This window comes from Tenrec ecaudatus, chromosome 1 (assembly GCF_050624435.1).
Source record: "Tenrec ecaudatus isolate mTenEca1 chromosome 1, mTenEca1.hap1, whole genome shotgun sequence".
NCBI lineage: Eukaryota > Metazoa > Chordata > Mammalia > Afrosoricida > Tenrecidae > Tenrec > Tenrec ecaudatus.
This window is the reverse complement of record NC_134530.1, coordinates 56,236,226-56,257,638: the sequence shown is the minus strand read 5'-3', so window position 1 is coordinate 56,257,638 and position 21,413 is coordinate 56,236,226. Positions and strand designations below refer to the sequence as shown.

Sequence of the window (21,413 nt, the reverse complement as noted above, 5' to 3'; positions counted from 1 at the left end):
AACTAAAACTGACCAATCTGATGCATTGATACGATACACACCCTATTTTCACAGTTCTATCCAGTCGTTTGATGGAAGCAATACAGGGACATAACTCAAAATAACAAATGCCAACTCCTCTGGACCCTGAAGGTTAGAGCAGAACTGTCCCTGTGGGCTTCTGAAACAGCAAATCTTTACTGGAGTAGAAAGCCTCGTCTTTCCCCTGAGGAATGGCTGGTGGTTTTGAACTGCTGCCCTTACAGTTAGTAGTCTAACTCATAACCTACTTCACCCCTAGGGCTCCTTAGAGACAGAGAGAGAAGAGCCATATGATAAAGTTCCTCTCCACCGTCACCATTTAACTAGCATGCACCCCTGCCCCTGAAGTCCCTATCAGATCTTTCCAGTTGTTTTCATCGATTGGATCTCATTAAAACAACCACCAACTGCCATCAAGTCAATGCTGATCATAGTGACCCTGGGGACCAGGAGGCGGCAAACCTTTGAGACAAAGGAGCCAACTGTGTCCCTCACAACAGTCGAAAGACCCGTTGACAGCCACAGATGTCTTTACAAACGGATAGAATCACCGTGATCAGAGTCATAGTTTTATTTTCATTTCTGATTTTGCTTCAGAGCCACATGTACCTACCGAAAGGGCCGCGTATGCGGCCCTGCTACCCACAGGTCGAACTACCTGCTCCCATGAGTTTCTAAGGTGGGATGTCTCTATGGGAGCAGACAGCCTCCCCCTCCCCCATAGAGCAGCTGAGATCCCCACAACTTACCTGGGGTTTGGCACCCCAATTCATGATACACCAGGGCATCTACAGTTGTTCTTAAAATAGTGTAACATTGAAGGCGCCCATTCCTTACCATGAAGATCAGCTTGTTGTTAAATGTTAACATTTTATTGTGACCAGGTGAATGTTCACAGAACAAGTCAGTTTTCCATTCAACAATCACACGGTTTTGTTTTCCATGTCAACCACTGCAACAGACAATGTGCCCTCCCTGCGTCACACTTCCTCCCCGTGCTTCCTGTTTCTGCCTTCTTTCCTAACCCTTCCTGCCTTCCCAACTTGGTCCTTGGCAAATACTGCCCGTTGATCTCAAATGGCTCCTATTATCTGGCTTTTAAAACATCAGAGGCGGGCACCTCTGTTTATTGAATCGATTTTCATAATCATGAAAACAACCAAAACCCTCCCTTACAGAGGAATGGATGAACAAGGTCTGGGACACTCACACTGTAGAATGGCGGCAGCCACGGAAAACTATGGGCACTCTCTGAAGCACCGTAGGACAGGGACGAGCTAGGGAACATTCTGCTCAGCTCGCTCAGTCAGGCTCACACGGATACATATCTAATAACATCACTGATACAATGAAAAACACAGGAAAGGAAAAGTGATTTACACACCAACAGACAGGACTTTGATGACTGCACAGAGGCCAGGGACCGACTGGGCCAGAAATAGAGGGGACAAATAGGTTACTGGGGAGGGAGGGACCACAGCGGGCAGAGGGGGGCAGACAGCTATATGGAAGGTTTAACAGGATATTGGTATCAATTTCTTTTCTTGAAATGGGATATATATATAATGCTTCTTTAAAAACAAATAAAAATCCTCCAAAATTTCTTATTCCTCAAACCCAAATAGTGAACTGAGGGGCTTTAGAACATAAAAAGAGCAGGAAAAGTAAAATTGAGTAATGACAAACAAGTTCATCTAAAAAAAAAAGACCTCAGGGGGGGTTTGGTGTAAGGATTAAAGAGTAGTCATTAAGCATTAGTCTCACGAGGGTCATCCACCCTTCCTGGTTCCAAGCAAATTCGCCTTCTCTGAGACTTTGACATTCTGTTCTGCGCTTTCCCTCTTTTGATCAGGATCAATATTCTTCTGTAGAACCGTTAATCAAGGTGTTCAGTCATGGGAGCCGGCAAAGGGGGCAGTAATTCATGGAGGCGATCAGTCACCCCCACACTGCATTTCCCCACTCCTGCTCGCTTCTTGCACTGTTGCTTCCCGCAGACAGAGGTCAGTTGTGCTCTGAATGCCGCTTAGGGCGGGGGGTTCTTGATGCTTTCGTCCAGCGAAATCTGTAACACACCAGTTTACCGGGTACTGTCTAACCTCTCCCTTGCTCCAAATGGGATTCTCTATTTATATGTACCTCTACCATTTAGCAGAATGTTTGCAGTTGGTTCCCTTTATTTATCCGCTACCCATGCAGCGGCGGTTGGCCAGGGGTCACTTCTGCCTCATAGTCACCGTGGAGGGCAGAGGAGACGTGCAGCACCAGCCTCCCCAGACTGGCCTCATCTCTACGGGAGCAGATGGCCAGGTCCGTTCTGCCACAGAGCAGCTGGTGGTTTTGAACTGCCAACTTTGGGGTAGCAGCCAAGCGCTTTACCCACTGTGCCACTAGGCCTCCTTGTTATCTACGGCAGCATTTGCCAAACTGTTTGGCCTCAGCGTCCCTTTATACTCTTAAAAATCATTGAAGATGCCCCCCCAAAATTATTGACAATCCCCAAAGAGCTTTTTTTTAATGTGGGCTCATTTTATTTTGCATTTACTAAATTAGAAATAAACAATTAGAAAAGAATTAACTTTCATGTGTTTTAAAATAACAAATGCATCGATGCTAATATAGACAATAGATGTTTAACCATTTTATTGGTGTAGAACTCACATCTACAGTTCAATCGTACTAAAAAGAGTTGCACAAACATTTCCACAATCAACTGTAGGATGCTTACTTCTTTCTTATCCTCACCGTTATCAGCTACCCCCTTCCCCAACTTCCCCTGCCATCCCCTGCAACACTCCAGTGCAGCCACTGTCTCTATAGCATTCTCCATCGTGATTTCATATGTGGAAAACGAGACAAAAACCACGGCCCCCTGCCTGCAGGATAGCAGGCTATCCACAGCCTTGCTCTATGGCCAGAGGGGATTCACCAGAGGCCTAATCCACGTGAATGGATTTGGGGCGCCCACTGGCACCTACAGCCTTCTGCAAACTGGTATTCACAGTGGAAGCTCTGATATCATTCCCTCCTTCCGGTTTGGATCTTATTATGTATCATCGTCGGGTCACACTGGCTACAGACAATATATGTTTAGTGCCAGGGAGGTCAGTGGGTCGTGGTGGGAAGTGGGAGGAGAGGGCAGAGGGCAGCACTGGAGAGCAGGATGTTATGCAAATGTGGGGCCTCTACTCCTCCTCCATCTGCTGTCTCTCCAGTGGAAATGGCATTCCACGCTAAAAGCTGCTGCTTCAACGGCAAGGCAAGCAACTACACACGTGCTTTCCCTTAGGCGACGTGGCACTTCAAGAACAGAACTGAGGGATGCTGACTCTTAGGGACCCCCAGCAGGCTGGGGTAGACGTGCCCCCTGTGAATTATGTGTAACTGTTTACCGGGGTAGAAAGCCCTTTCTCCCATGGAGAGGCTGGTGGCTTGAAAGAGCTGACCTTGCGGCTAGCAGCCCACTGTGTATATAAACACTATGTCACAGGGCTCCTTCGGCCCTGAGGAGATAGCGTGGGGGCCACGTCTGACCTCCTCCGCTACACAAGAGGGAAGAAAGAACCGGCCGCACATCCGCCCAGCGATGAGGGAGAGGTCATACATGCCTCCACTCGCCATCCCTCTCCATGTGATTCAGACACCAAGCGTCCCTCCCTCGGCTCCTCTGCTGAGTGCAAGAACCACTGCAACAGCCGCACGGAACTCAGACAGTCCCCACGGTTTACGAACCAGGGTCAGAAAACATTACAAGGATGCAGTATTTCTGTCCTCCTGCAGGCATGACTCTGGTCCTCAGCCTCTTAGCCACACAGCCTCTTGACCTCTGCCCTGCTGGGTTACTCGTTAGAGTGTTCCGTTGAGCTGATAAATGCCCAAAGGGCATCCCACTCCACAACCAGCCTCTGCCAGCCAGCTGGACGGCACACAGCTCTACTCAGTCCGTGGACTGGAAAGCGGGGAGCTCCATGTCACCGTCTGCTGCTGCCTCCCCGTCATGTAGAGGCGTTGCCAGGGCTCTGCTGGGTGGCTCTTCTTCCTCGATGATGGTAGGGTTCTCCGTGCCTGCTCAAGCATGGCAAAACCAACCAATCCCAAGTTAGAGGCCTCCACACCTTATTGGCACGTTCCTGCTCAAGCCTTCACACCATCCAGAATCCAGTCTTGTTGTCTTGTCCTGTTTATGTTCTAAATGGAGATGTTCTCGTCAATGTAAAGCTACAGCTAAAGTCCCCTTTAAGGACCTTTTCTCCCAGGGAAGCAGTGGCAGCTCAGGTTCCCCACTCAGGTGTGTCTCCCCGCCCCCCCTCCCCCCCCTGCCCCCCCTCCCCCCCCCGCCCCTGTCTGTGAGCCACATGGCGGCGGCTGGCATGGCGCTGTGATGCTGGAAGCTGTGCCGCCACGACTGCGAATGCCCTGAGGGCTGCCCACGGTGAACAGGTCAAGACGCAGTAGAAAGAAAGGCCTGTGGATCGACTTCCCAAACGGAGTCACTGAAAACCTGATGCGTCGTCACAGCAGAACGCTCTCCAACTCATTTGCTTGGGAGACTTCATCGGGCAAGGTCCATTGCCAGAGAGGAGGGGCATTGCGTGTGGTCAAGGAGAGAGCCAGCGAGGGCAGGGGAGGCCTCTGGCGAGATGACCTGGTACAACAGCCACAAGGATGCCTGTCAAAATACCAGCAAACTGCGATGAGGATGCAGGAGGGGCGACAGCGTCTGCTGCCATGCATGACTTGGAGTTATCTTGAGAGCAGCTATCTAGCTACGCCCAAAACGAAACCAAACCAATTCTATCTGATCCATTCTGACTCCTAGAAACGCAGTAGTAGGACAAAGCAGAACACCCCCAGGGTTTGTAGGGCTGTCTTACTGCCACACCTTCCTTCCTCAGGCTGAGCACTTTACTGCTGTAGGCCCAGGGCTCCCTCCCTCCCTACAGCCAAACCAAACTGAGACACACTGCCCTTAACCAGATTCCAGAGGCTGTGGCTGTGAACCTTCCCCGGGGGGGCGGACAGCCTTATCTTGTTCCAGAGGAGCAGCAGGTAGACTTGAACCGCTAGCCTTGGGGTTAACAGGCCAACACTTAACTCGCCCCACCACCGGGGCTCCTCATCTCTCCACCTGCATACAGGAAATAGAATATGCTAGGGTCTGTAAACATTGACAAAGGTACTGCTCTTATAATCAGCGGGGGCGGGGAGCCTTTTTATAGAGTGGAGGGGTGCTTGGACCTACCTCCCCAGCTGAGCACAGCAGGAAGGCCACGTTGGGGGGTGGGGGGACCATGCACCTGTGTTGGTATACTAGGCCACACCTAGTTGATAAATGTTCCAGAAGGAATTACTACTATTTCTCTGGCTTGGTTTCCACCCACTTTTTTATCTCTCAACCCATTTGAACTTCAGGAGTCAGGGAAGCAGGGAAGGCGATTTTTACCCCTCCTTGACAGAAGGGGAAACTGAGGCACAGGGAGCAGCAGAGCGCTGCCAGGGTGTCTCAATAAACTGGAGACCTCAATAAAGGATTAGGCAAAATTCTGGCCTGAGGCTCTTTCCAGAATCTCAGGGCAGAGGTGGGGCTCTGGGCCCAAGTCTGCTGGACTTTGATCCTTGGCAATAAGGAAGAGAAAAGACAGTGAGCTCAGGAGGCCAAAGTGGCTAAGAATCAGTAGCCAGGGGAGCAGCAGGTGGGTCAGTTTTCCCTCAGAAGTCCCGAGAGCAAACACACTCAGGGAAGGCGTCTCAGAGAAGGCAGTCATGGACAGCCAAGCTTAGTGCAACGGCCGCTCCTCCAAAAAAAAAGACACTACATGCTCCTGCTCGGCTCACCCACTGCCTGCCCAGAAACATATCCCTAGCATGCCGAGCGTGATGTTTTCGTAACATTTAATTATGACATTTATTACAAATCCATGGACAAATGTGACAATTTGGTTAAATTTTTAAAACATTGCAAATTTTGTTTTTTAATATATTTTGGTTGTTATATATATATTGATAACTGTGAAAGTAAAGAATAAAAGCAAATAAATTTTTCCTGAAATTAAACATTCAGGCGTTACAGGGATATCCTAACCAGAAGCCCAAACGCATCTGCGAAAATGGTGTATGACGTCAAGATCAGAGGACGACTCAACCAGCCTGAGAGATGCAGATGCCACAACCTTGCGGGCTGAACGTGAAGAGGATGGGAAGCAGTTAAGACTGAAGATTGAAGACCAAAGAAAAGAAAGTCCTCACAACTGTCACAATAAGTGACATCGTCACAAACAGAAAATGGTGAGGTCAAGGATTTTCTTTTACTGGGGTCCCCAGTCTCGGTGAGAGCCACAGCCAAGAGCTCAAAGGACCTAGACCTCCTTGAAGTGTTAACAAAGCCACATGTCACCTTGAGGACTAAGGTAGCCCGACCCAAGCCAGGGGGTTATCTTTAACCATCTCCTGTACGTGGGAATGCCGGACACTGAACAAGAAAGATAACAAGACTGATGCCTTTGGATTACGGTGCTAGAGAAGAATCTTGGGTATCCCATGGACTGACAGAAGAATGAATAAGTTCGTGTTCGCAGCCAGCATGGTCTTAGAAGCAAGGAGGTTGAGGCTGCATCTCATTTACGAGGGTCTTGATATTAGGAAGGACCAGTCCCAGGAGAAAGGCACATCACGCTTGGTTGGTGTGTTAGTCTGGGCACTTTAGAGAAACAAAGCCACAGAAACTCATATATAAGAGAGAGTCTTATATGAAGGGTAAGTGCACATCAAGAAAACATCCCAACCCAGTGCTGCCCAAGCCCACAAGTTCAACATTAACCCATAGGTCCAACACCAGTCTACAAAGTCCTCCTCCATCTCACAAAGCAGATGCAATGATGCCGACTGCAGGAGGAAAGTGAATGTGTAAGCATCTCAGCGCTGGCAGGGGTCTCCACACGGCTGCTCCAGCACCCAGGGCTGCATCGGGGTAGGTCCATGTGGCGTCTCCTCAGGAATGTCTTGCAGGAAGTGAGCCTTGCCAGCTGAAGCAGGGAACTGACTAAGGCAGCTGCAACCTGACCTGACCATCATAAAGCAAGAGACCTGAGAACTAGAAAGGTGAGGCTCACTGAGCCATTTATCCCTCCACCCTTCCATTAACCCCACATGTGTTAATCGGCCAGGTTGGCACAATAACTACCTCACTTGGTAAAGAGGAAGGTCAACAAAAGGGGAAGACCCTGGAGGAGATGGAGTGACACAGTGGCAGCAGCAGTAGGCTGAAACATAGCCAAAACTGTGGGATGAAACAGCACGAGGCAGCGTGTTATCCTATGGGACACAGGGTCAGTGAGAGAACTGATTCCACTGCACTTCACAGCGACAAACAAAATAAAACCGATGGCCATCAAATAGATTCTGACTCGCAGGGTTTCCAAGGCTGTAACTCTTTTCCCAGGACGCCAGACCTCGACCTTGACCTTCAGTTACCAGCCCTTTAACCACTGTAACATCAAAGCCCGAGAACCCACTGGCATCCAGTACATTCGACATTGCCAGAGCTCCTTAAAAGCGGCTCAAATTGCTTTCTCATCCTGTGTGTGCAGATTCCCCGCCCGGCCCATTTATTGGCCCTGATTTTCCAATGAGGAAATGGAGGCCCATCTCCGGTGGGAGAAGTATAGCATCTATCTCAGCACGCGCGCCCTGAGCCTCCCATCCAGAGCTTCTCCCCGTCTAGTAAGGCCCAGGGAGGGGCAGCGACTGGACAAAGGCCACAGAACGGTCGAGGAGAGACCCTGTCCCCCTCCCATCGCCCACAGCCGCTCGCCCCGCTCCTAGCACCCCCTGGCTTCGCCAGCTTCACCCTGGGCAATCTCCTCCTCCGTTTGGCCGCGGGGAAACGGAGGCCCAGGAAGCGGCGGGACGTGCCCGTGAGGTCAGGTAAAGCACGGTTAACGTCCAGTGCAGCCGTCTCGGCGGGGTCAGCAGAGGTCACTGGGGAAGCGCGAGGGGGGCGGGCTAGGCGCTGGGGTGGCGGACTCGAGCCCCGCGCGGGAGCGGGGGGCGGGGCCGGGGTCTGACTCAGCGGGCGGGGCGGGGCGGGGCGGGGCGGGAGGCCGCTCAGCCGGTCGGACCGGCCCGGGATGCAAACGAGCCGCGGGCTCCCGGGGGCCGACGGGAAGGGGGCGGGGCGGCGCCGCCCAGCCGGGCCGGAGGCGGGAAGTGGGCGCGGCGGCGGCCGGAGGCCGGCGGCCACGGGCGGAGGATGGGAGCGCGGCCCCGCGGCGACCCGCAGCCTCCGGAGCCGCGCTGACGCCGGCCGGGGCGACCCCGCGCAGGAGCCGAGATGTGTCTGCGCCTGGGTGAGCGGCGGCGGCGGGTTCGGCCGCGCCCCGGAGGCCCCGACCCGACCCAAATCCTCCTGCCCGGGCGGAGCACTGAAGGGGGAGCCCGAAACCCCGGGGCTTGGGCCGTCTTCTCCGCCTCTTAACTTCCTGGGGCCAGCTACTTCCCTCTCCGGGCCTCAGTTTCCCCGGCAGTCGGATGGAGGCCGCCCGCGGCCGCTGGAGTCCGATTGTGCCCCTCTCCCCTACGGCTCTTTCTAGTGCAGGAGCGGGTCGGGCGCCAGAGGGGAGCCGAGCGGGGAGAGCTGGGACCAAGGATTCTGAGGGGTTGGCTTCCCCACCTCACAAAGGGCTGCCCCTTGCAGACCCTCCCCCTCTGCAAGGCCCTCAGGGTCTGGCCATCCCAAACCGGACCATCAGCAGGGGGCAGCCTGTCGTGCCCGCTCCCCAAGCCCCTGGGCACGCCGATGCTGCCTCTGAGCATCAAGCAGCTCTGGTGAGAATCCGCGGTCTAGCCAAGAGACCTGTGAGCCTCAGTTTCCTCATCTGTAAAACGGGAGCAGTGGCTCCCATCTCCTAGGACAGGCGTGAAGCTGAGTCTGTGCCCTCTGGTAAATGTTCAGCACGGTCCAAGAATTGTAACAGGTACACGACACCAGGAGGGCCCCCAAATTTCACCCACACCTTGCTCCTAGGCTGCTGCTGCTGCTGAGCACAGGCCTGAGCTGGGTGGTGTCTGGCCTGCCAGGTGGGTGGGTGGATAGGGCGAGGTGAGCTTGGCCACTGGGATGGAGCTGCCAGGCCCTTTCCTGTTTGGCTAGTAGGTTATCTGTACAAGGCTGTTCCACGTAGACACCTGGACTTCTAGACGGGGCTCACTCCAGCTGGCCCTGCAGGCAGGGGGCTCAGAGACCCCACTAGACCACCCCTCCTGGCTTTACAGATGGGGAGAAACAGGTGCAAGATCACGGAGCAGGTCTGTGGATGAGCTCCTTGGGGACTGCTGCATGATTTTGTTTGTAATCACACATCTCACATATGAAATACAATCCAACCCTCCTGAGGTCTAGGAAGGGACTGAAAGTCACGTCCCACAAGGAGCCTCTCCAGGAAGTTGGGGGTGTTGAATTCTGGAGGCCTGGCTAGCGTGAGGGGCTAGGGGCTCAGGGGACTGCCATGGTGTGTATCATGGAGGCTGAGCCAAGACTCGTGAGAAAATGCCAGAGAGCAGATCTGGAACAGCCTGCTTCCTGTTCTCAGAAGTTCGCAGGTAAGAGATGGGCAGCCATTTCCTGCTCAGAGAGAATTTGTGCCTGAGTCCTTTTGGCCCCTGTTCCCATCACCACCGTCGGCCTGCCCAGTGCCCCCTACCCTGAGAGCTTACCTTTCCCAGCTTTTCCAACTAGAAGTCGAGCTCTAGTGTTATTCTTCCCATTTTACAGATGAGAGAAGCCCAGGACTTGTCTGGAGTTCCCTAAGTTTGAGGCAACACAGTAGTTGTATGTTGAGTAGCTACTGGTACCAAGCCCTGTCAGACCCTATCCCTGCCCCATGGACTCCTTGGTACCTGCTCCTCCACACACACACCCGCCCCCCAGTCTGCTGTTCTTCGCCAGGGCCTGGCACCGCACAGGTGAGCAGTGAGCATTTGTGTCAGAAACACATGGATGAATGAGTTGATGCACAGGGCCTTAGTGGAAGGATCATGGGACCTGGAGCCAGAAACTCAAGTTCAAATCCTGACCCTGCCATGTATTAGCCAATATGTCTGTACCTTAGCTAAACTGTAGTTATTGTTAGTGTGCACAATGGGATTGGGCTATTGTCATCCGTAGGGTTTTTACAGGCTGATTTTTGGAATTAGATCTCCAGGCCTTTCTTCCTAGTTTGTCTCCGCTTGGAAGCTCCCTTGAAACCTGTTGAGCGTCATGGCAGTACGCAAGCATCCAGGGACGGGGTGTGACTGTGCTCGGGCTACATTGGCCAGGGCTGGTGTGTGCCATCGAGTCTGAGTCTGACTCGGTGAGCCTATATGACAAGAGAAGGGTTTCCTGAGTCAACATCTTTACAGGAGCCGACCACTAGGTCTTGTCTCCCACAGCCAAGCACGCAACCATTGTACCGTGAGTCCTTCCAACCAGAACTACTTCTCCTTTGTTAAGTACCACCTGGGTGTTTTTCCAGTCTCATGTCACCTGCCCCTCCTGAGGACTTTTCCAGAAGCCACCCTAAGAATGTCTTTGTGGAAACTGAGGCTCAGACAACACAAATTCCTGGTCCCAAGTCATCTATAAATAGAGCCCAATACCCACCTCTCCTGCCAGGCCCCTCGGTTTCCCCCTCCACCCAGGGGTGCATCCCACCCACGACCCGGCACAACACAGCTCTCCCCCACAGGTGGCTTGAGCGTGGGTGACTTCCGGAAGGTGCTGATGAAGACGGGGCTGGTGCAGGTGGTGCTGGGTCACGTGAGCTTCATCGCGGCTGCTCTGCTCCATGGCACAGTGCTGCGCTACGTGGCTGCCCCCCATGATGCCGTGGCTCTGCAGTACTGCGTGGTCAACATCCTCTCAGTCACCTCTGCCATCGTGGTACTGTGGACCGGTGCTTTGGGGAGGGGGCTGCAAGGCCTTTGAAGAGTCCCCAGCCAGCACCTGGGGTGGGCAAACAGAGACCTGCACACACTCTGCCCTGCTCCTGACCACCTGCTCCAGGCACTCTCGGCCGCTCCTTACTCTGGCTTCCTTGTCTGTAAGATGGAGTCAGTGCAGTGCCCACCTGAGGAGGTCCTGGTGGGATTGAGGGGCCAGCATAGCGCCTAGTCTGGCTACTGCCTGCTTCTATGGGCTGGGATTAGGATGACGATAGTGACTTAAGGTGCCCCTGGACAGCAGGGCCCAGGTGGTTTTCACAGCAGTGGAGGTCCCTGAGCTGGGTATTGGCAGATGGGCTGCAGTTACCATGATCTAGGTGTGGGGCCCAGCTGCTGGGGCTGGCAGGTAGGAAAGGAAGCTGGGATGGCATGCCAAGCTGAGAAAATAACGTGTGCAAAGGTGTGGAGGTGGGGATAGGGAAGATTTATTCTGGGGACATGGAAAAAAGGAATTTGGCAGGAGTTTGGCAGTAGGCTTGGCATTGCTGTCAGTGCTTGATAAATGGTGGTCCTGATGGCTGAATGGCTGTACCTCTCTAGTGACCATGCGAATGAAGGGACCGGACATGCTCCGGCTCGACCAGTTCCTTCCTGCCCATCCGCAGAGGGGCCATGGAGTTCCAACCCTCCCACCCCTCCCTCCGAGCTGCTTCCTCTCCTGCAGAATGCAGCTCAGACAGCACACCAGCCTCCAGGCCTGGGTGACAAAGCTTCCGAGGCCCCAGCAGGACAGGGCTGAGCCATGCGCGACAGGGCTGAGCCGTGCAGAAGTGTGGAATGGAGTTACACTTACTGCTATTGTGTGGTGAAGAAGGCAGGGAGGGCCGGGAGCTCAGGGCTGGGTGGCTCACCGGGGGTGAACTTGGTCTGACCCGTCAATCCTCACTGTTCCCAGGGACACTGCTAACCCCCTTTTACGGAGAACACAACCAGGCCTCAGGGACCCGGCTATCCTCCTACAGAGACAAAGGCACCAAATGGGAATCTGAACCTAGTTGTGCCTAAAGCCAGTGTCCCTTCTGCAGAGCAGGACTTAGCTCAGAGGTGCCAAGGCACTAACACATGGCAGGTTGGTCAGTGAATTAAAGGCATGGCTGGACCTGGACTCAGGAAGGCCCACTGTAACTGCTGAGACATCTCCCAGGGGTCTGCTCCGGGTAGGATAGAGTCCCAAAGAGCAGAAGGCAGCTGTTGGGCTAAGTCGTCGCCCTCCTCCTGGTGCAGAGGGCGCCAGTGCTAGAAAGAGACCTGAGCAAGGAGGGCTACAGGAGCTGGCAGGTAGAGGAGGACAGGTGTTCTTGGTGAGTGGTCGCACGTGGGTGACCCCATGCACCAGCTCTGAGTATGTCTGGGGAGGGGAGGGGGGTCCCCAGATCCAGGGCAGTCGGGGGAGAACTTGATGGAACTAGGGCCAGCTCCTGGAGGGCCTGGACGCTTTTAGAATATTCCCACGCATTTTGAATCCTGCTCCATTAAATGTCCAGGTTCTGTTTTAAAGTGACCACTTGCTTCAGCTCCTTGCCAGTTCTTTCTTGTGTGTGTGCCTACCCCAAATCTCCCACACTTGTCCTGTGCTCCTGCACTCGGGTTACGCAGATCCCTGTTTCCGAGGCTGGAGGCAATGGGAAGTCATGGAAGTTTGTAGGCTGGGAGCGGTTGTGTTTTAGAGGCCTGGCTCCAGGGCTGGGTGGCAGCTAGACTCTGAAGAGCCCATGAGGCTGAAGCTTGCAGGGGTGAAGGGAGTGGTGGTTTGGCGGGCCCAGTTGACTTAGTAGAAACTTCACCAGAGTGTGGCCCGGCCCCCCTCCCTCCTGGACTGACTCAAGCCTCCCCACAGGTCATTACCTCTGGCATTGCTACCATCGTGTTGTCCCGATACCTTCCGAGCATCCCCCTGGTATGTGGTGCTTCTGGGGGGTGGGGGAAGCTGTTGGTAAGAGTGACCTCAGGGTGGTCCAAGCTGATGCCCATTGGCCTTCCCCTTCCAGCGCTGGACAGTGTTCAGCTCAAGTGTGGCCTGTGCCCTCCTCTCGTTGACCTGTGCCCTCGGCCTCTTGGCCTCGATGGCTGTGACCTTTGCCACCCAGGGCCGGGCACTGCTGGCCTCCTGCACCTTTGGGAACCCTGAAGTTCTGGCCCTCGCACCTAACTGTCCCTTTGACCCCACACGCATTTACGTGAGTACAGAGATGAGGCACTAGGTGGTGGGGATGGGGAGGGAAGAGATCGTGGGATCCACCCTTGACCTCCATAGCCTGACAGTCATCTCCCGTGTCCTTGTGCTGGCCACAGAGCTCCAGCCTGTGTCTGTGGGGCATCGCACTGGTATTCTGCGTGGCAGAGAGCGTGTTTGCTGTGCGCTGCTCCCAGCTGGCTCACCAACTGTTGGAACTGAGGCCCTGGTGGGGAAAGAGTAGCCTCCGACCGGTAAGACCCACCTGCTGCCCCACTCCTGTTCCCTGCTGCCCCAGAGCCCCTGTGAGCCCCTGCCAGAGAGGCCAGGCTTGCCTGCCCCCAGCACTACCCTGAGGACCAAGGAGCAAGGTGTGGTGGCCCAGAAAGGAGCCCACTTGGCTGAGTCACACAGCCGATGCCAGACTCACCCAAGATCCAGGATGACGTCTTGAAAGAGGGAGAAGAATATTTGGACTAGAATTGGGGCCACTCTGAGGGGCTGCCTTAGGTCTTGCCTTTGGGGTCCTCCCAGACACCCCCATTCCCTGGGTATCCTGGAGGAAGAGACACAGACCCAGTGGGCCCGGCAACTTCTTGTCTCTTGCAGATGCAGCAGGGCCCGGAGCCAATGGAGGGCCACGACCTGCTGAGCTGCACCAGCGCAGAGCCACTGACCCTGTGAGGGTGATGCTTCACCCAGTCCGAGACACAGGGCCGGAGACCACGTCTGAACTGGACCCTGGGGCCAGCCCAAGAGGATTCAGTGGACACTCGGGCACCCAGGTGGGGCGTTTAGTCCCCTTCCCGGGCCACCCAGCCCACCGCACTGAGAGGAGACTTTATTCAGAAGTTATTAAAAAGAACAGAGACGCTCCATGTGGATGCATGCGGGCGGGGAGGGTGGGGAGGGTGGGTCCGGCCAGGGGCTGTGCTTCTAACCCACATGGGACGCTTGTGCGTGGGGCTCTGGGGCCACCTGCCCATCTGCCTGTGGGCCTGTGTTGGTGAGAGAGAGAGAGACCTAATATACCCAAGGATCCGTGGGTCTGTTTGTGCTGAGCTGTGTTGGTCCAGGGCTAATTGGCAGGTGGGGTGCAGAGAGACTTTCCTTTGCACCATGGCCCTCAGGGCAAAAAGGGCTGAGGCCCCCTGAAGGGAAGGGTGGTTTCCAGAAAGTTCTTCCTCAAACTTTCACCCAGGGAATCCTCTCCCCTCAAATCGGAAGGCAGACTCCTCACTTGGGGCACCTGGGCAAGGCCCTCCCCTCCCCTGCAGCTGGGGAGCCTGCCTGTGATAGGGGAGGGAGGTCTGGCCTCCAGGTGCCTGGTGTATGTGTGTGGGGGGAGAGGGGCTTATGATACCAAGATGGGGGTGCTGACTGAGGGGCCTGTGTCTATCATTAGGGAAAGAGATGTGGCCTCTTGGATTGTGGAATGCTAACTGCAAGGCTCCCTTCTCCAAGCCCCCCCCCCACACACACACACACACAGTGCAGACCCTAGGGGCCCTGGGGAGACAAAAGGGAGTGAAGGCAGGGGAGCGCGGGCGACCCTCAGGCTCAGAACTGGGAGGCGCTGCTGGGGTCGCACTGCAGCAGGCGCACGATGGACGGGTCGCTCTTGGCCCCGCGGATGAACTCCTCCAGGGACAGCTTGCCTGCGGGACAGGGACAGGAGGGCCTTGATGAGAGGAGGCTACTGCCGGCAGAGGGACTGGAGGGAGCCAGCCGCCCACCACGCCCCCTCACCATCGTTGTTGGTGTCCATTTGGCGGAAGATTTTCTCCGTCCTCTTCTCCGGGGTTGACTCGTCCTCAGGCATCTTCATCACGGACGAAACCATCTTGTAAATGGCCTGGGGGACGGGAGGTGGGGAAGGCAGGGAGTGAGAAGGGGCCGGCCGGAGCCACCACCCCTCACCACCACCGAGATCCAAAAGCACCCCTGGCATGCAGTGAGGTTGGCGGAACCCCTGCCGGGGTGGGGTCTCGGAGGCTCAGGAGGAAGGTAGAGCTGGGGGGAGGCGCGCACGCAGAGAGGACGAGCCCGGGGGTGGGCAGTGGGGATCAGGACCACGCCAGGCCCGCAGCTTCCGGGTCACCGGCTTCGGACTGCTTTTCAGGAACACGGGTCCAGCAAGGAGCTGTGGACCAAGCAAGGACGGACTGCTAGCTAACCCCAAAATCGGCAGTTCAAACTCGGCTGCTTCTCCCGGAGATAGACGAGGCTGGCTGCCCCTAATGATGTAGCCTTGGGACCCCGAGGAGCAGTTCTATTCTGCCCGTATAAGGGCGCAGTGAGTTGGAATGGGCTCTGATGACAGTGATTTGGGGGTTCCCTCCATTCACGCTCCCTTGGGCAACACGAGGCGCCCAGCGCAGGGGAACACTAGGCTGCAGAGCCGTCTGTAACCTGCAGGGGGAGAGCCGGAGGGGCCCCAGCAACTGGGCCCGGAGGGGGCGGGGCGTTATGCAACTTGTGCAAAGGAGGCCCTGCTGGCACGGGACAGCCTGGGCTCCGCCTGACCCAGGGCGGTGGGTGGGGCACGTGCCAGAGCGCCGGGGCCCGCCCCCAAGGCTGCCAGCACGGGATGTACACAAGGCTTGGTCTGTGGAAGGGACTGGGTACCGGCACCTTGGAATAGAAGGACCGGACCGGACCGGTAGCTGCAATTCCCTCTAGTTTGTTTCCCCCAGCACCTCCTCCAAGAAGGCTCCTGCTTCAGCCTCAGATCCAGCTTAGGACTTCGGCCTCCGCACGGGTCTCTTCCGGCCTCCTTCCCTCAGGCCTGCGCCCCCACGCTGCCTAGGAAAGCTCTTTCCAAACGCGGATCTCCCCTGCTACCTCCCCATCCCAGCGACCGCCCCCTCGCGCCCGCTGCAGGCAGGCCTCCCTGCAGGCCTGCCAGCGCCCCTCGCTCCTTCTGGAGGCTGCCCCACGCGCCTTCTGCCTATTCCCACTCCCGGTTCGGGCTTTCTCAAAGACTGCTCGGACCCAGGCTGGGCAAGGAGCTCCTGGGCTTTGCCTATGTGGAAGTGAGCGTGTCAAGGCAGGACTGCTGTGTGTCCTTGAGGGTCTCTTCGGAGACACGGGCCCTGAAGGACCCCTTAGGGGCTGTGCCTTATGGGAGCTGATGGTCAGGCCTCTTCTGCTGAGGAGCTGGGGGGGGGGGGGTGGGGGGGGGTGGCGGGCCACCACTCGGATACGGAATGACCATGGCTGCCTAGCCCACTTCCCCAGAACCCAGCACAGTGCTTGGAACCTGGAAGAGGTTCTGTTTACAAGCCACTGGCGCTGCCCACTGCTCTCAGTATAGTGACCAGTCCACATTCAAGGCACCTCACACTCCAGCCCCTACTAAGCTCTCTGCCATGGAAAACCCTAAGCCTGGGATTTTCAGACAGATGATCACAGCCCACTACTGATTGCCCGGCATCTCTGTGCCAGGTCTCTGTACTGTCTGAAAACATGCTAATGGCCCTACAAAGCAGGACCCTGATGCCCACTGTCCAGGTGAGAAGCCAGGCACAGCGAAGATTGGAACCCATTCCCTCTTGGATGCCTAGCAGTGTGGGGTGGTGATAAACAGCCTGGAATGGCATCCAGTTTCACTACACACTTGCTGGGTAGCCTTCCTCACACGTACTTAACCTCTAAATCTCCATTTCCTGATCTGTGAGTGGAAATGAACGATCATATTGCCAGAAATCAGGCTTGTCCACAGGACTAAGGAAGGTAATGGCAAAACCCAGCTGGCCCTAGGGTAAGTGGTCACACACTGCAGCTACTGTCATCATGACCACATCCCCAGGCTTTCCTGACCCACACTACAGGCCACACTGACCAATTCAATGATGGGCTGCACACCTCTCCCCCCGCCAGCTGGGGGTCCCAAAAAAGCTGAGACAGGCCTCTTCCTCCCCAGTGTGCCCACTGCCTGGTGCAGGGCTAGGTCCCAAGAAGGACCTGGTACAAGTGACTGAAAGACCATAGCCCTCATGACAGTGACAGTTCCTCTCCTGGGTCTCCTCATTAATTGGTTGGAATTGCTGCTCGATCATTGTTTCACTGGAGCCGACTTGTGATTAATCAGAACTCTGTCTGCACCGGTCGTCTGGGGCTGCCCGGCTGGCAAAGCCTTGGCCTAGATGGCAGAGGCCAGCCAGGAAGGGTCCCTGAAATGCCCACAGACTAGGGCCGATTTGGCCAATGTGACTCCTCTAGCGACAGGTCCATTTCAAGTCCTAAAACATCCCTGAGAGTGGTACAGAGCTGGCATCCGCTGCAGCCCAGTCCTGAGTGCTCCCCCACTACCCCCACCACCCTAATCCTGCCACCAGAGTGTCACACCGCCCAGCAAACCTGGCAATGGGATTCTCTAAAACACCAATAAGACTTCCCACACACACACCTCTGTAGGCACTAGAGGAGAGCATCCCCCCGAAGGCAGCCCATTCTCCTTTGGCTAATGAGCAAATCCAGATCCTCAGCAAGAGGGCACTAGGGATCGGGCGGGCGGGAGGGGGACGTCGAAGAGGCAGAGGGTGCTGAGAGCTTGGGTGAAGCTGCATGGCAGGATTCCTCAGAGTCCATTTCAGGGATGCAGGCAAAGCCATTCTGGCCAGAGTGGAGGGTGTACGGATGCGGCGGGGGGGGGGGGGGGACGACGACAATCTCTCATGTACTAATTATAGGGTGGCCCAAATAGCCTTGGGAAGTAGGGGCAAACATCCCCATTTTACAGGTGAAGAAACAGACTCAAGGGAAAAGTGGGCAAGAAAATAGAAGCAGAGCCCGGGCAGTCTCCAATACCAGACTCAATCCGTGGGTTCTCCAGAAGACTTTTGAAATAAAACTAGTTCAAGTCACACTTACAGAGTGCACTAAGAGAGAGCATTCCAATGAGCCCCATAACTCCTCCCCACTCCTGCAAGGGCAGCAGCAGCAGTCCCATTTTATAAATGAGCTCGCTGAATGGAGACTGACTCCTGAACTGGACGCAAACCCTCCCTTTTGAGAGATCTGAGCTTGCCTCCACTTGTGTGCTGTGGGACCCTGGGCAAGGCACTTCCCCTCTGAGCTCAAGAGTGATCCTCAAGTTTTGTGAGGCTGCACCGTGCTCATGGCTACACGCACCTTGCTCAGTACCTAGCCTGGACTGGTCCCTGAGCCAAATCAGCTGGGAGGTGACGGGGTGAGGGGGTTATTAAGATGGAATTCGGATGGTGGAGCCACATGAGGGCCTCACAGGCTGTGTGGCCTCACGCCTCTGAGTATCTGTTTCCTCTAGAGTGTGAGAACCACTAAACTATAGCAGGCCTGTGCTTGGCAGACATGTTAAAAGACAGGTATGTCTGACCCAGATCATGGTATAGGGCCAGGCAATGTTTCCTTCTGTTCTACAGGAGGTCGCCATCAACACCAACTAACAACAACAAAGGGACAGCTAAATGGAGCGTGTGAGCCTAAACCAGGGTGGGGGGCAAATTCAATGAAGAACATTATTGAGACAATTGGCAAAATTGGAATATGGCCTGTATATTAGGTGATAGCATTCTTTCTGTGTTAAATATCCTGACTTCGATAATTATAGTATAGGTTATGTAAGAGAATGTCCACGTTCTTAGGAAATACACCCTGGAGCAAACAGGGATAAAGGGAGTCAAGTTCAGGAGCAACCACCAAACATTATACACACACAAAATGAACAAGTAACAGTGGCGAATGGGCCGTCTGTGAGTCTCGGAAAAGGGCCGGGCATGGGTGAGTGCACCACAGCTTTTCTTAGGCATTGGAAGTCACGTCCTAGTGAAGAGTTGGTGAGCAGGTTGGTTTTTAAATGGGGGGTAAGGTAGTTCCCACCCCCACCTGCCCAGGCTGTGGAGAGGATAACAGGAGTAGTGGGGATCAAGGCTGGGCCCGGGCCGTGCCCATGCTGAACTGGGGGGGTGGGGGACGCCCAGGACCCACCTGCACAATCTCCAGCATCTCCTCGCGACTGATGTAGCCGTTGCCGTCCAGGTCGTACATGCTGAAGGCCCACATGAGCTTCTGCTCCAGGCGGCCTCGCGAGGTTACGCTCAGAGCGATGATGAACTCCCGAAAGTCGATGGTGCCGTCGCTGTTAGTGTCGAAGGTGCGGAAGACGTGCTCGGCAAACTTGGAGGCGTCACCATAGGGGAAGAAGTTGGCGTAGATCTTCTTGAACTCGTCCACGTTGAGGATGCCCGTGGGGCAGTCCTTGAGGAAGCCCTTGTACCACTCCTGTAGCTCCAGCTCCGAGAACTCCGTGTTTTCGCGCAGGTCCTGCAGCATCTCGGGCCGCAGTTTGCTGTTCTGCTTGCCCATGGCTGCTGAGCCAAGTCCCACCTGGATCCCCGAGGGGGTTAAGGGACAGAACGAGGTGGTCAGGCTCCCCTGAGCCTTGATACCACTTCAGATACGCCCTTAGACACCAGCCGCCCTGGCCTCTTGTTTGACCCAGAGAGGGAGAGGGCCTGCCTGGCCCAAGGTCGCAGAGCTTCCAGCCCACAGCCTGCTTCTAAGACTTGCTCCACACCCTTTCCCCACACCCTACACATTCCCAGAGAGTAGACCCAGAGGGGGAGGGATGGAAGGGTGCTCCCTTTTACTGAGGCCCTACTACGTTCCAGCACCCGAGCCTTTACAAGCCATGTCCTTTCATCTTCCCCAGGGTAGACACTGGGGATTAGCCCCATTTTACAGATAAGAGGAATCAACCTGCCTCACCTCAAAGCACCTCACAGCTTTCCATGGCAGTGCAGAAGGCTCCTCTGGTCCTCCTTCCCCCGCCCCACTGTCCCAAGTGGACTTGGCCAGAGGCAGCAAGCGGGAGGTGCCAGTCTGGGTGCTGCAGCTGGACTACCTGGGTTTGAATCCCAGCTTTGCCTCTTTACCAGCTCTGTGACCTGGCACAAGCTCCGAAGCTCTGTGTGCCACATCTGTGAAGTAGGGATAGTAACTGTAGCCCTCACCGGACTCGGGTGGGATTTAATTAGGCAATACATATGAAACACTTAGAATAGTGCGTGCACATATAAATGTGAAGGGGCATGCTGGTTACTTGTTGGGCTGCTAACTGCCAAGCCAGCAGTTTGAAACCACCAGCCACTCTGCAGGAGAAAGAGGGGGTTTTCTACTCCTGTAAAGAGTTACAGTCTCAGAAACTCACAGGGGTAGTTTGACCCTGCTCTTGAGGGTGGCCATGAGTCAGAATCAACTTGATGGCAGTGAGTAGTTTTTGGTTTTGTTTGGTTTGGTTTTAAGGCCAAAAGGAGTCCCTGGGTGATGCAAACCAGTGAAAGGTTAGTCAGCTCACTGGTTAATAGGCTGGCAGTTTGAGCTCACCCAGAGGCACCTGGGAAGACAGGTCTGGTGATCTACTTCCAAAAGGTCACAGTCTTGAACGCCCAGGAGGTCAGTTCACCTCTGCACACATGGGGTCGCCATGAGACAGAGTGAACTTGATGCCAACCATCAACCAAAACTGTGCGAAAAAAATGCACACTGATACATACCCTGCCACACAGCCTACTGAGCCCACACGGAGTCCCCTGCCACCCACATAGCAGCCCACACCCACCCATGGGTTGTCATGCCCATATACATGACAACATTCCCTCTGCTACACAGTGCATACATACTGCCACCCAGCATCACACAAAACTCCCATCCCCTGTGCATAAAGACACAGCAGCCCACGACCCCACATGTCTCACACATGCTGTCACACGCCAACTCACATGCAGACACCTCTCACATGGCTAGTGGCACGTGGGACCCTCAGGCACCCCTGCCATCTTTCTCTTTTCTCTGAGGGGTACTGCCAGGTCCCAGGAGGGGGAGCTGCAGCCTTTCCTGGACCTGCTGGGATCCCCCTGCTAAAGAGATTCCTAGCCTGCTCGCTCCTCCCCCACCGAGTCCAGAAAGGTCCCCTCAGTGCAGAGTGCGGGGGTGAGTGCAGGTGGGTGCCCCCCAGGCTGGGGCTGCGAGTGGGACAGGGTGAGGGGGCTCCTGTTGTCTGCAGAGCTCTGCACAGGCAGGTGGGCGTGAGCGTGCCTGTGCCCCTGCCTGCACACACGCAGGTCCCCGACTCGGCATTGTATGTGTCTCCGGGAGCGTTTGCGTCCATGCGTGTGCATGTGCACTGCGTGTGCGTGTGAGACCAGGTATGCCCCATGCCAGTGTGTGTGTGGGGGGGACACCTATGTGTCCTCAG

At 55.4% G+C, this 21,413-nt stretch overlaps 2 protein-coding genes across 4 annotated transcripts; one reads left to right on the top strand and one right to left on the bottom strand.

Annotated features, from left to right (window-relative positions):
- The first annotated feature begins 8,200 nt into the window (after positions 1 to 8,200).
- TMEM54 (transmembrane protein 54) lies at positions 8,201 to 14,046 on the top strand. The gene is made up of 6 exons (XM_075553688.1): positions 8,201 to 8,366; positions 10,746 to 10,939; positions 12,839 to 12,898; positions 12,990 to 13,178; positions 13,294 to 13,428; positions 13,784 to 14,046. The coding sequence occupies exons 1-6, from the start codon at positions 8,351 to 8,353 to the stop codon at positions 13,856 to 13,858; spliced, it is 669 nt and encodes a 222-aa protein (XP_075409803.1). The 5' UTR covers positions 8,201 to 8,350; the 3' UTR covers positions 13,859 to 14,046.
- Positions 13,789 to 19,522, bottom strand: HPCA (hippocalcin). 3 transcript variants are annotated; one of them, XM_075553692.1, is made up of 4 exons: positions 19,367 to 19,522; positions 16,001 to 16,006; positions 14,924 to 15,029; positions 13,789 to 14,832 (listed from the first exon to the last, which is right to left on the bottom strand). In XM_075553692.1, exons 1-4 carry the CDS (start codon positions 19,520 to 19,522, stop codon positions 14,735 to 14,737), a joined length of 366 nt encoding a protein of 121 aa, XP_075409807.1. In that variant the 3' UTR covers positions 13,789 to 14,734. The 3 variants fall into 3 exon arrangements, with proteins under 3 accessions (XP_075409807.1, XP_075409804.1, XP_075409805.1); XM_075553689.1 differs by lacking the exon at positions 16,001 to 16,006 and having other exon boundaries at positions 19,145 to 19,522; XM_075553690.1 differs by lacking the exon at positions 16,001 to 16,006 and having other exon boundaries at positions 14,924 to 15,031; positions 19,363 to 19,522.
- Positions 19,523 to 21,413: the final 1,891 nt, after the last annotated feature.

What these genes read in the sequence shown, in the direction of transcription:
- HPCA (XM_075553689.1), bottom strand. Translation starts at nt 19,522, where the DNA reads ATGGGCAAGCAGAACAGCAAACTGCGGCCCGAGATGCTGCAGGACCTG. An exon ending in AGATGCTGGAGATTGTGCAG is followed by an intron (nt 15,030 to 19,144) that starts GTGGGTCCTGGG and finishes CCCGTCCCCCAG; the next exon opens with GCCATTTACAAGATGGTTTC. An exon ending in AATGGACACCAACAACGATG is followed by an intron (nt 14,833 to 14,923) that starts GTGAGGGGGCGT and finishes CCTGTCCCGCAG; the next exon opens with GCAAGCTGTCCCTGGAGGAG.
- TMEM54 (XM_075553688.1), top strand. An exon ending in CAGTCACCTCTGCCATCGTG is followed by an intron (nt 10,940 to 12,838) that starts GTACTGTGGACC and finishes GCCTCCCCACAG; the next exon opens with GTCATTACCTCTGGCATTGC. An exon ending in ACCTTCCGAGCATCCCCCTG is followed by an intron (nt 12,899 to 12,989) that starts GTATGTGGTGCT and finishes TTCCCCTTCCAG; the next exon opens with CGCTGGACAGTGTTCAGCTC.